This window comes from Salvelinus fontinalis, chromosome 15 (assembly GCF_029448725.1).
Source record: "Salvelinus fontinalis isolate EN_2023a chromosome 15, ASM2944872v1, whole genome shotgun sequence".
In the NCBI taxonomy this organism is placed as follows: domain Eukaryota; kingdom Metazoa; phylum Chordata; class Actinopteri; order Salmoniformes; family Salmonidae; genus Salvelinus; species Salvelinus fontinalis.
In genome coordinates this window covers 43,935,642-43,948,270 of record NC_074679.1, presented here as the reverse complement: position 1 = coordinate 43,948,270, position 12,629 = coordinate 43,935,642, and the positions used below count along the sequence as shown (strand labels likewise).

General features: G+C 46.2%; 1 protein-coding gene across 2 annotated transcripts in view; it reads right to left on the bottom strand.

The window, feature by feature from the left end:
- Positions 1-12,629, bottom strand: part of ccdc85ca (coiled-coil domain containing 85C, a) — a 51,994-nt gene that overhangs the window by 5,620 nt on the left and 33,745 nt on the right. Inside the window, exons 2-4 of one of the 2 annotated variants that reach the window (XM_055863948.1) lie at positions 12,381-12,460; positions 10,126-10,230; positions 752-943 (exon numbers count right to left, since the gene is read on the bottom strand). In XM_055863948.1, the coding sequence (XP_055719923.1) occupies positions 752-943; positions 10,126-10,230; positions 12,381-12,460 (377 nt within the window). Of the gene's footprint in view, positions 1-751; positions 944-10,125; positions 10,234-12,380; positions 12,461-12,629 lie in introns of both variants that reach the window. The other variant, XM_055863947.1, reaches the window with a different exon arrangement.

Genomic DNA, 12,629 nt, shown 5'->3' with positions numbered 1-12,629 from the left:
TGGCTCTAGTCAAAACCAGTGCACTATAAAGGAAATAGGATGCCATTCTGAGCCTACATCTGTGGGGGTGGACGGAGGATGTGATGTTGAGATGAGAGAATGGGGAGGGGCCTGTAGCTTCTATCCCATAGTCCTATCCTCCTAGCCTTTCCGATCCTATCCTGTCCTATCCTGGGCCTGGGAGGTGTATATAGCACGGAGAATAGAGCTCGGATGCTTAAAAGGCCTCAACAGGAGCTTCCATTGTTTCTCCCAGTGAAGTTATTTTAATGGTGCAGACAAGTGCGCCGCTAATACTACGCCTCCTTTATGGGAGCCTCCAATTAAAGCAGGGGGAAGCCAGGGGGTGAGAGGGGGAGGAGAGGTGAGAGGGAGGGAAGAAGGGAGGGCAATTGTGCAATAATTGAAACACTGCCCTCCGTCAAAGAGATGGCATGCTTGTGATTCTGACAGGCAAACAAACAGCAATGGGGAGGAGAGAGAGAGAGAGAGAGAGAGAGAGAGAGAGAGAGAGAGAGAGAGAGAGAGAGAGAGAGAGAGAGAGAGAGAGAGAGAGAGAGAGAGAGAGAGAGAGAGAAAGCTGCAACTCGACAGTCCCCTCGTATCTTCATCTAGCTCTCATTATTAGCTGTTGGGATAGGAGAGGGAGAGAGGAAGAGAGAAGAAAGGAAACGAGTGAGGGAGAGAGAGAAAGAGTAAAAGAGAGGGGGGGTGAGAAAGGTTGTGTGCGAGGGAGGAGAGAGTTCCTTACGTTACACATCTCCCTGACGATGGCCTTCTCCTTTTCACTGAGGTCCTTGTCGTAGTCTTCTGGGATCTTCTTCTCTAGATTCTCATGGACCTCGAACACCTTCATGGCATGGACCACAGCCTCGGGCTTCTGGCCCACAGGGAGGTAGTCTGCTGGGGGGGATGGCTCACCACTAGGGGTCCTACCGGAGCCCTGGAGAGAGGAAAGGAGAGATGGTCAGAGTGGTCACACACATATACATAATTTTCAGAAATGTGAGCATTTTCAGAAATGAGAGCTTCTCTCTCTCTCTGGGGTACTATAGTTCACCGACCCAGACCCCTAAAGGAGGGTAAATCCCTGGTTTAATCAGCTCATTACAACTCTCATCTCCCCTGGTCTTCCCTGACCCTGGTCAAACTCTCTACTCCCCTGTGTCTCTCCATCTCTGGGTCACATCTAATGCAAAAAGAGGTCGTTGAGAGAGAGGAGCAGGGGCCCTATCTATCCCAGCTCTATCCTATTCATTCCCAGCTCTCACTGTCCAAGCACTTAGTTATCCCTATCTCTGGTTCTATCCCAGCTTTGCTCAGTCACAGCCTTTTGAGCACCACTCTAGCGTTAAATCCTCAACTATCCCAACCAGCATTCCAACACCGGTGCCCCTGAGCAGAGAGAGAGAGGGATAAAGGGATATAGGGGTAGAGAGAGAGAGAGAGAGAGAGAGAGACAGCATGAAAAAGAAGAGTGTGACCGGAGTGTGAGTGACACACACACACACATAAAGCTGACAGTGCAATAACAACAGGCCCAGAGTCAATGGTGTAGGCACCTGCTGTAGAGGCATTATGGAAGAGGAGGGAAGTGAACCTGATCGGGCTGCCAGTCTAACATTACAGAGTTGGTATCAATACCCAGTATCAATACTCAGAGAACACTAACACAGACACACCATACTTATGTGCGTCTCAAATGGCACCCTATTCCCTGTATAGTGCACTACTTTCACCAGGGCCCATATGACTCTGGTCAAAAGTAGTGCACCATGTAGGGTAGTGTTTCCCAACCCTGGTCCTCCAGTAACCCCAACAGAACACATTTTTGTTGTAGCCCTGAACAAACACACCTCATTCAGCTCATTGAGGGCTTGATGATTAGTTGACAAGTTGATTCAGGTGTGCTTGTCCAAGGTTACAATACAAATGTTTACTGTTGGGGGTAATGGAGGACCACCAGGGTTGGGAAACACTGATGAAGGGAATAGAGTGCCATTCAGGACGTAGCCTGAGCAAAGATGATAAGAAAGTCTGAAAGAAAGCATAAAGAGAGGCTCTAAAGGACACACATTTTCAACCAACAATTTTTACAAGATAGAGAATCACTGCTTCTGCGTCAGAAACAACTTTGATTGACGTTGACATTTGATTGATGGCTCTCTTGTTATGTGAGAAAGTCGTGACTGGCAACTAGATTGATTGCTCTTTTGTTATGTGACAAAGTCGTGACTTTGCCTCAGTCAGTGCTACAGAGGTGGGATCACGATCGCTGGGCAAATTTTTTCGTGAGGCGGATGTATGGGGATGTAGGGGGTGGGGGTGACCCCTCTACAATTTCAACGTCTAGTTTTGATTTACATTTGGTGAATGTATGGTATGGTCAAGGGCCACAAAGAGAGACATAGGCAAGAAATCAGCACGGCTGGCCCTTAGATGTACTCTGAGAGCTAACATCAATAACATGTCAACCTCTCCTGGATCAAAGTAGAGCAGAGATTGACTGTATCACTACTTGTATTTGTTAGATGCATTAACATGCTGAAAGCACCGAGCTGTCTGTTTAAACTAGTAGCACACAGCTCAGACACACATGCATAACCCACAAGACATGCCACCGGGGGTCTCTTCACAGTCCCTATGTCCAGAACAGACTCTGGGAAATGGACAGTACAACACAGAGCCATAACTACATGGAACTCTATTCCACATCAAGTATCTCATGCAAGCAGTTAAATCTGATTTTTAAAAATGATAAAACTACACCTTATGGTACAACGCGGACTGTGAAGAGACACACACACCCAGGCACACACTCACGCATACGCACACACACGCTAGCACACGCACTCTACATACACGCACATTGTAATATTATCGTATGATGCTATTATGCATTTTGTATTGTAGATATGTGTATTGGTGTAACACTGTTATATGATGTACATATGATATATATATGATATATGATATATGTATATGATGTACTGCCTTAACACTGCTTTAATGTGTTTGGACTCCAGGAAGAGTAGCTGCTGCCTTGTTAGCAGCTGATGATCACAACACAATTCAACACAACAAGCTCCTGAGTTTGTAAAAAATACATTATTTTGATTTAAAATGCTTCCGATCCGCAATATAATTGTTCTGAACTACGAGCCGCCCCACCGGTTGAAATAATGTATTCATTCCACCGGTTGAAATAATGTATTCATTCCACCCACCAACGGATTTTTTTGCAGATCAACTGCAGGGAACCGTGAATATCGACCCGATGCAGGACTCTAGAACAAAGTATTTAATACTTTAATACTAAATCCAAGGCCACAATAACGGACCGCAATACAATAAACAAACAATCACTCACAAACAACCATGGGGGAACAGAGGGTTAAATAATGAACAAGTAATTGGGGGATTGAAACCAGGTGTGTAAGACAAGGACAAAACAAATGGAAAATGAAAAGTGGATCGGCGATGGCTAGAAGGCCGGTGACGTTGACCGGCGAACGTCGCCCGAACAAGGAGAGGTACCAACTTCTGCGGAAGTCGTGACACATGGCCACCTAATCATCCCCAGCTTCCAATTGGCTCAGTCATCCCCTCTCCTCCACCCTGTAACTATTCTCCAGGTTGTTGCTGTAAATTAAAATGTGTTTTCCGTCAACTTACCTGGTTAAATGAGAGAGAGAGAGAGAGAGAGAGAGAGAGAGAGAGAGAGAGAGAGAGAGAGAGAGAGAGAGAGAGAGAGAGAGAGAGAGAGAGAGAGAGAGAGAGAGAGAGAGAGATGATGCATTATTCAAGGCATCACCTCCTGTTTGTTTGAAGTGAGAGTTCAAAGTCATGCTAATCAGGATAGGAGTCTAGAGTATGTATGTCTCTCACTCCAGAACACCCCCCCCCCCCCCCCCCCCCCCCCCCCCCCACACACACACACACACACACACACACACACACACACACACACACAGGCTGTAGCCCAAGCCACACACTCTTAATTGTTTTCTCCTTCATGTGGATGAAGAGTACCTGAGTGGTTAGTGGTTACCATGACGACTCTAGATGTCTTTTATCACGACCAATCAGAATACTGATTAGCTAAACAAGACTCTCCTCTTTTTCTTCTCCTCTCTCTCCTTATTCTCTCTATTCTCTCTCTCTCTCCTCTCTTTCTCTCTCTATACTCTCTCCCCACCTCTCTACTTTAGACTCTTTTCCTTCCTTCCTCACATCTCTCTACTCCTTCCCAATCTCATATGCACTCTCCCTACCCTCTTCTCCTCTCCCTCCCCCTGTTCTCCTCTCCATGCCAAGGTGAGAGCTGGAAAGGGGGATGAACATTTCAGGATAAAAGAGAGGGAAAGAACAGTGGGAGTCTTTGCCCTTCTGAAAGGATTGATGCTAATTTAATTAGTGGTCTCAAAGGGATGTCCAGGGCTGGCTCAAGGCATAAGGGATGTCCAGGGCTGGCTCAAGGCATAAGGGATGTCCAGGGCTGGCTCAAGGCATAAGGGATGTCCAGGGCTGGCTCAAGGCATAAGGGATGTCCAGGGCTGGCTCAAGGCATAAGGGATGTCCAGGGCTGGCTCAAGGCATAAGGGATGTCCAGGGCTGGCTCAAGGCATAAGGGATGTCCAGGGCTGGCTCAAGGCATAAGGGATGTCCAGGGCTGGCTCAAGGCATAAGGGATGTCCAGGGCTGGCTCAAGGCATAAGGGATGTCCAGGGCTGGCTCAAGGCATAAGGGATGTCCAGGGCTGGCTCAAGGCATAAGGGATGTCCAGGGCTGGCTCAAGGCATAAGGGATGTCCAGGGCTGGCTCAAGGCATAAGGGATGTCCAGGGCTGGCTCCAGGCATAAGGGATGTCCAGGGCTGGCTCAAGGCATAAGGGATGTCCAGGACTGGCTCCAGGCATAAAGCGACATAAGCGGTCGCTTAGATATCCAGGCTGCTAGGTTTTTTTACAGAAAAATGTGGGGTCCCAACTTCCTGTTATCTTCACCCCATGGCAAAATGGGTAGAATTACAGGAAATTAGCTTTAAAACTGCAAAAATATATATACAGTATATCTTCCCCATGGCGAAATGAGCAGAATTTCATGATTTTTTAAATAACATTGAGACATTTTTTCTACGCCCTGTGGCAAAATGTCTACAACTGCAGAAAAATTGCTTTAAACCTGAAATGTTTCTCTCCACTGTCAAGAGCAGGGCCAGGTGGGGGAGAAGGGGGGGGGGGGGGGGGGGTGATTTCCTCTGGTTAAACACGGAACCAATAGAGAGACAGGTGAAGTCTCAGGGCTGTAGAAGAGAGAGCGAGAGAGAGATGGGGAGGGAGGTAGGTGGCAATAAGGAACAAGAGAGAGCTTGAGTGGAATGGAAGAAAGACTGGATTTGAGACAGAGAGGGCTGGTGAAAACTAAGAGAGAGAGAGAGAGAGAGAGAGAGAGAGAGAGAGAGAGAGAGAGAGAGAGAGAGAGAGAGAGAGAGAGAGAGAGAGAGAGAGAGATTCTCAGTCTCCAGCTCAAGGCTGGGTTAGAGAATCAAAGACAATAAACAGTGTGAGAGGGGTGGAAGTTAGGGTCAACATGAGGTATTGTTGTTGTAAGGTCTACTTTAGTACTCAGGGTTATTGGGTAAAGTCTGAGTTCTGTTTACATTAAAGACCTGAGGTTATTGTCTCTTAACTCTTAGACTCAGGGTGGAATATGGAAGAGGCAGGGCTGGAGTAAAGGTGCATATTACTGGGGGCTGACATTCAATACTGGAAAGTGTGATGATACATTGTTACATGTGGAGGAGCTGGAGAGGGTTTGAAACTGACGTGTGTGAAAGTCCAGTTCAAAGCAGGTCTGTCAAGTGATACTGAGGTCAGCCTCAGACCAGCTCATTGGTAGCACTGATGCTCCAAACTTACAAAAGTTAGGAGCACCACATAAAATCTAAGAGCACCAGAAATATTTTTTCATTGATTCAGATATAGTCTGCATTGGGCCTATATGAATCCTAATTACTTTTGAAGAACATCTCATGAAAAATATATCACTTTTCCTTTCCTTTCCGTGCCACCAAGTGTTTTTTTAAATTGAATATTAAAACATACAATCTACCTGTAGTGAAGCCATTGAACATTTACATTACATTCAGTCATCTAACAGACTCCCATCCAGAGCGACCCACAGGAGCAACCAGGGTCAAGCACTCCGCTCAAGTGTACGTCGAAAGATCTCCCACCAAGTCAAAATGGGGACCCGAACCAGCGACCCATCAGCCACCGGCCCAAGCTCCCAACCGCCAGGACAACAACCCTCCAAGATCCCCCCACAGCTCCGAGAGCTGCCCCTCAACCACCCAAGTGTTGACATATACAGGTAAAGTTAGTCGGGCTGCACAGTATCGTCAAAAAATAGAATTGTGACTTTTTTCAACCAAATATTGCGATTTGACTTGCAATATAGATAAAATCACGTTGGTGAACTGTTGGAATGATTATTCTAATTCTATGGTTGGTGTTGTTTGTAGGTAGGAGGTATGACAGGGTAGGAACAAAAGTGTTGATAAGTGTTTCCCAGGGGACCGTGGTGACGTTTGAACAGATGTTACATTTAGGTAAAAATTGTAGTAAGTTGCACAAACAACGTGCTGATCTACACCACTAACATTTAGCTAGTTAGCGAATAGCATTAGCATAATGTTTGAAACATGCCAGCTTCCTTGGACTAACTAACTCGCATTTTGCAGAGATCAAGATACACAAACGAATAGTATAATAAAGAAAAATAACTGGATTGATATTTAGAAGCAATGTGGAAAGCAGCTTCGTTCTTGTTTTGGAAGAAGATACACTATATAAACAAAAGTATGTGGACATCCCTTGAAATTAGTGGATTCGGCTATTTCAGCTACACCCATTGCTGACAGATGTATAAAATCGAGCACATCTCCCGAGTGGCGCAGTGGTCTAAGGCACTGCATCGCAGTGCTAGCTGTGCCACTAGAGATCCTGGTTCTTGTCCAGCCGGCCGCGACAGGGAGACCCATAGGGCGGCGTACAATTGGCCCTGCGTCGAACCAGGTTAGGGGAGGGTCTGGCCGGCAGGGATGTTCTTGTCCCTGCCGACTCCTGTGGCAGGCCTGTGCGCAATGCACGCTGACACAGTCACCAGGTGTACGTGTTTCCTCTGACACATTGGAGCAGCTGGCTTCCAGGTCAAGTGGGCATTGTGTCAAGAAGCAGTGCGGCTTGGCTGGTTTGTGTTTCGGAGGACGCACGGACTTGACCTTCGTGTCTCCTGAGTCCTTACGGGAGTTGCAGTGATGGGACAAGACTGTAACTGCCAATTGGATACCACGAAATTGGGGTAAAAAATATATATATTTAAAAATAAATAAATAAAATCGAGCACACAGCCATGCACACAGCTCAGTGACTTTCAACGTGGCACCATTATAACTTTCCAACAAGTCAGTTCGTCAAATTTCTTCCCTGCTAGAGCTGCCCCGGTCAACTGTAAGTGCTGTTATTGTGAAGTGGAAACGTCTAGGAGCAACAACGGCACAGCCGCGAGTGGTAGGCTACACAAGCTCACAGAACGGGACCACCGACTGCTGTAGTGCGTAGCGTGTAACACTCACTACCGAGTTCTAAACTGCCTCTAGAAGTAACGTCAGCACAATAACTGTTCATGGGCAGCTTCATAAAATGGGTTTCCATGGCGGAGCAACCACACACAAGCCTAAGATTACCATGCGCTATGCCAAGCGTCGGCTGGAGTGGTGTAAAACTCATCATTATTGGACTCTGGAGCAGTGGAAACGCGTTCTCTGGAGTGATGAATTACTCTTCACCATCTGACAGTCCGATGGACGAAAAGGTTTGGCGCATGCTAGGAGAACGCTACCTGCCCAAATGCATAGTGCCAACTGTAAAGTTTGGTGGATGATGAATAATGGTCTGAGGCTGTTATTCATGGTTCGGGCTAATCCCCTTAGTTCCAGTGAAGGGAAATCTTAATGCTACAGCATACAATGACATTCTAGACGATTCTGTGCTTGCAACTTTGTGGCAACAGTTTGGGGAAGGGCCTTTCCTGTTTCAGCATGACAATGCCCCCATGCACAAAGCGAGGTCCATACAGAAATGGTTTGTTGAGATCGGTGTGGAAGAACTTGACTGGCCTGCACAGAGCCCTGACATCAACCCCATCGAACACCTTTGGGATGAATTGGATTGCTGACTGCGAACCAAGACTAATCGCCCAACATCAGTGCCCAACCTCACCAATGGTCTTGTGGCTGAATGGAAGCAAGTCACCGCAGCAAAGTTCCAACATCTAGTGGAAAGACTTCCCAGAAGAGTGGAGGCTGTTATGGCAGCAAAGGGGGACCAACTCCATATTAATGCCCATGATTTTGGAATGAGATGTTCAATGAGCAGGTGTCCACATACTTTTGCTCATGTAGTGTATGTGTTGAGTGCATTTAAAAAATATATATATTTCACCTATATTTAACCAGGTAGGCTAGTTGAGAATAAGTTCTCATTTACAACTGCGACCTGGCCAAGATAAAGCACAGCAGTTCGACACATACAACAACACAGAGTTACACATGGAATAAACAAACATACAGTCAATAATACAGTAGAAAAAAAAGAAAAAAAGTCTATATACAGTGAGTGCAAATGAGGTAAGATAAGGGAGTTAAGGCAATAAATGGGCCATGGTGGCGAAGTAATTACAATATAGCAATTAAACACTGGAATGGTAGATGTGCAGAAGATGAATGTGCAAGTAGAGATACTGGGGTGCAAAGGAGCAAGATAAATAAATAAATACAGAATGGGGATGAGGTAGTTGGATGGGCTGTTTACAGATAGGCTATGTACAGGTGCAGTGATCTGTGAGCTGCTCTGACAGCTGGTGCTTAAAGTTAGTGAGGGAGATACGAGTCTCCATCTTCAGTGATTTTTGCAGTTCGTTCCAGTCATTGGCAGCAGAGAACTGTAAGGAAAGGCGGCCAAAGGAGGAATTGGCTTTGGGGATGACCAGTGAGATATACCTGCTGGAGCGCGTGCTACGGGTGGGTGCTGCTATGGTGACCAGTGAGCTGAGATAAGGCGGGGCTTTATCTAGCAAAGACTTATAGATGACCTGGAGCCAGTGGGTTTGGCGACGAATATGAAGCGAGGGCCAGCCAACGAGAGCATACAGGTTGCAGTGGTGGGTAGTATATGGGGCTTTGGTGACAAAACGGATGGCACTGTGATAGACTGCTTCCAATTTGCTGAGTAGAGTGTTGGAGGCTATTTTATAGATGACATCGCCGAAGTCGAGGATTGGTAGGATGGTCAGTTTTACGAGGGTACGTTTGCCAGCATGAGTGAAGGATGCTTTGTTGCGAAATAGGAAGCCGATTCTAGATTTAATTTTGGATTGGAGATGCTTAATGTGAGTCTGGAAGGAGAGTTTGCAGTCTAACCAGACACCTAGGTATTTGTAGTTGTCCACATATTCTAAGTCAGAACCGCCCAGAGTAGTGATGCTGGGGGCGGGCAGTGATCGATTGAAGAGCATGCATTTAGTCTTACTTGCCACGGAAGGAGAGTTGTATGGCATTGAAGCTCGTCTGGAGGTTAGTTAACACAGTGTCCAAAGAAGGGCCAGAAGTATACAGAACGTTGTCGAGTTGAATTGCATGAATTGACAGCATGCTGAGAGAATAAACAACGTGGTTCCTAGCTGTGTGCTGCCTGCTTGAGTGACAGCGGGCGGGGCTTGGTGTGTGTGGCCCGGGAATTGGAAGCAAGCAGTCGTGGAGGGAGAGAGGACTCCATGACACTGGGAGGCTGCGGTAAAGCAAAGACTAATCATTACGACAAAAAATATCTGGGGGATTTTTTTTCTAGCTGCACTGGTTATCCCAAATTAAAACTGCAGGTCGCCAGCAGAATATTTTGTTGCATAAGCGACCAAATTGGTCACACTTCAGATCCCTGCACACACACACACACACACACACACACACACACACACACACACACACACACACACACACACACACACACACACACACACACACACACACACACACACCAGGAGTGGTTTAGCACACTATACGTACATTCTGCACGGCGTCCTGCTGGTACTGTGTGAGAGAGGAGAGCTGAGACTCAGAGTGGTAGAGAGACAGACCCTTCCTCAGACTGTTCAGATCACCACTGTTTGCCTGCTGAGAGACAGACAGAGCGAGAGAGAGACAGAGAGAGAGAGACAGAGACAGAGACAGAGAGCGAGAGAGAGACAGAGAGCGAGAGAGAGAGAGAGAGAACATTTAGAGGAAAAGTGCACACAGAAGGCAAAGAACAGAATATGTGCTGCCGATCTCCTCTGGACAAGAGAAAGAAGCACAAGCATAGTAGTTGAGAGGATTGATGCTCAGGATTGTCAACGGGCCATTTAAGGCCACCTTGTAAGACAGCAGTTGTGAGTTCAGACAGCTCAGTTCATTTATACCCTATATATCAGTGAAAATGGCCAGCCAATGTTTTGAATCCTCTTATCTGGCATACAGTAAATGGCATCCCTCTGCCTTAGGTCACTGGGACATTAGATGGGACCAAAAAGTCAATGAACATTCCCTCCTGCCTTTACATATGTCCCATATCTGTGTCTGTCTCATTGGACAAGGTAATACAACAGAGACAAGACAGATTTGAGTAGATAAATAACTGTATAGCAGGCTTTGGAGGGGTATGGCCTCTTTCTATGTACGTGTGTGAGGTCATTGTGATGAGCTCACTCTAAACCGTGTGTCTTTTAACCAGTGATTTTACTCTTTGAAGACATCCTTTGCATTCGGTTTTCCTTTTACTCATCTCTTTCATTGCTTCTGGTTTGCTTTGACTTCTTTCATTTCATTGTTTTCATTTGAAATGTGTTGGGATTTTAAATGCACTTACAATAACGTTTGGTTGATCTAGATTCCACACTGTCTGTTTTACCCTCTGGGCCACGTAAGGAAAGCAAACCAGGCATAGAATGTTTCATTTGATTCAGACATGGGTATCTGTTCAGTGTTATCTTGCATTTATCTGACGCTATAACAGCAACACTTCAGTTCAGCTCGAAAAAAAACACACACGTGCACACACTCCCTGTGGTTCGACTCCCTGACTGGTCTGTGCTACCTGCTTCCCTGAGGGATACTTCCCTGAGTGTTATTTTTCAGTGTTCTATGTTGTCTGTGTGGAGTGCAGAATAAGAGATCAACATGTTGTCAGCCCAACACAGAGGGTGTCGTCTTTGGGGCGTGTCATCTTTGGGGCGTGTCATCTTTGGGGTGTGTCTTCGTTGGGGCCGTTGGAGCAGCACAAAAGCCCTGTGTAATCCCTTTTTTTGGAGTGTGTTTGTGTCACTGCATAGACCTTCTCTCTCAGTCTCTTGCTCTCACTCTCAGTCTCTTGTTCTGATTGGTGTTGTGTGCTTACAGCTCATTTGGGATTGGCTCAGTGGGATTACAGTACCGCCCCCCTTGTAATCACAGAGCTGTATATATGGGGATATGTCTACATCAACAGGACACTCATAACTGAATCCCAAATGACACCCTATTCTCTATTAAGTGCACTATTGGCCAGGGCCAATTAGGTGGCATTTGGGACACAGCCTACACTTCTAGCTAATGCCATAATGATGCTCTCTCTGGTTGTTACAATGTTAGTAAAACTCTGCACTAACTCTGCACTCCCTTCTACTCTAGTGTGTATGTGTCCATTCATGTGTGTGTGTGTGTGTGTGTGTGTGTGTGTGTGTGTGTGTGTGTGTGTGTGTGTGTGTGTCCTAGGATCTCCCAGTAGAGGGTAGAGATACTGAGAATCGGTTTGTCTGTGTGTGTGTGTGTGTGTGTTGTTGCTCTTCACCGATTCCTTTCGTGTGAAATCAGACGGCAGACAGAATGACAATGAGAAGCCATGAAACATTCAGTCCATGTGTGATTTCTCCTGCCCTCCCATTATTTTAACCCAATCCATTATTGAAGACCACTTTCCCTGTGATACTGAATTATTCAATTAACCCTATCATCCCAGCAGGTAGAAGCGCTCTCTCTCTCTCCTCCCCATCTCCCCTGTGTACTCGTTTACGCTGCAATATTTAGCTTTCGCTATTCGCTCTCTTTCATCTCTCACATTCTCTATTTATACGTTGAAAAATACACTCTCGTCTCCGCTGCTTCCTCTGTCTCTCCCACGAGGGAGCTTGGGTTGGAGAAAGTGAGAGGGGGAGAAAGTAAGAGAGAGAGACAGGGCGAAGAGAGAGAAGTATCAACAGAGTGCTGATCCTTTTCACCGCGGTGATAAAACAGCTGCAGTGTTTTACCTGTGATAGCAGCTGCTTGTTGTCATCCTCCAGGATGCTGACCTTGGTCTCCAGTTGTCTCGTGTAGTTTGAAGATGGATCTGGAAGACAAAGAGGAAGAGAAAACATCATGTAGAAGAATGTCAGTCAGTGTCCCAAATAGCACCCTCTTCCCGATATACTGTTAGTGCACTACTTTTGAACAGGCTCCATATATATATATATATATATATATATAGGGAATAGGGTGCCATTTGGCACATGCCCAGT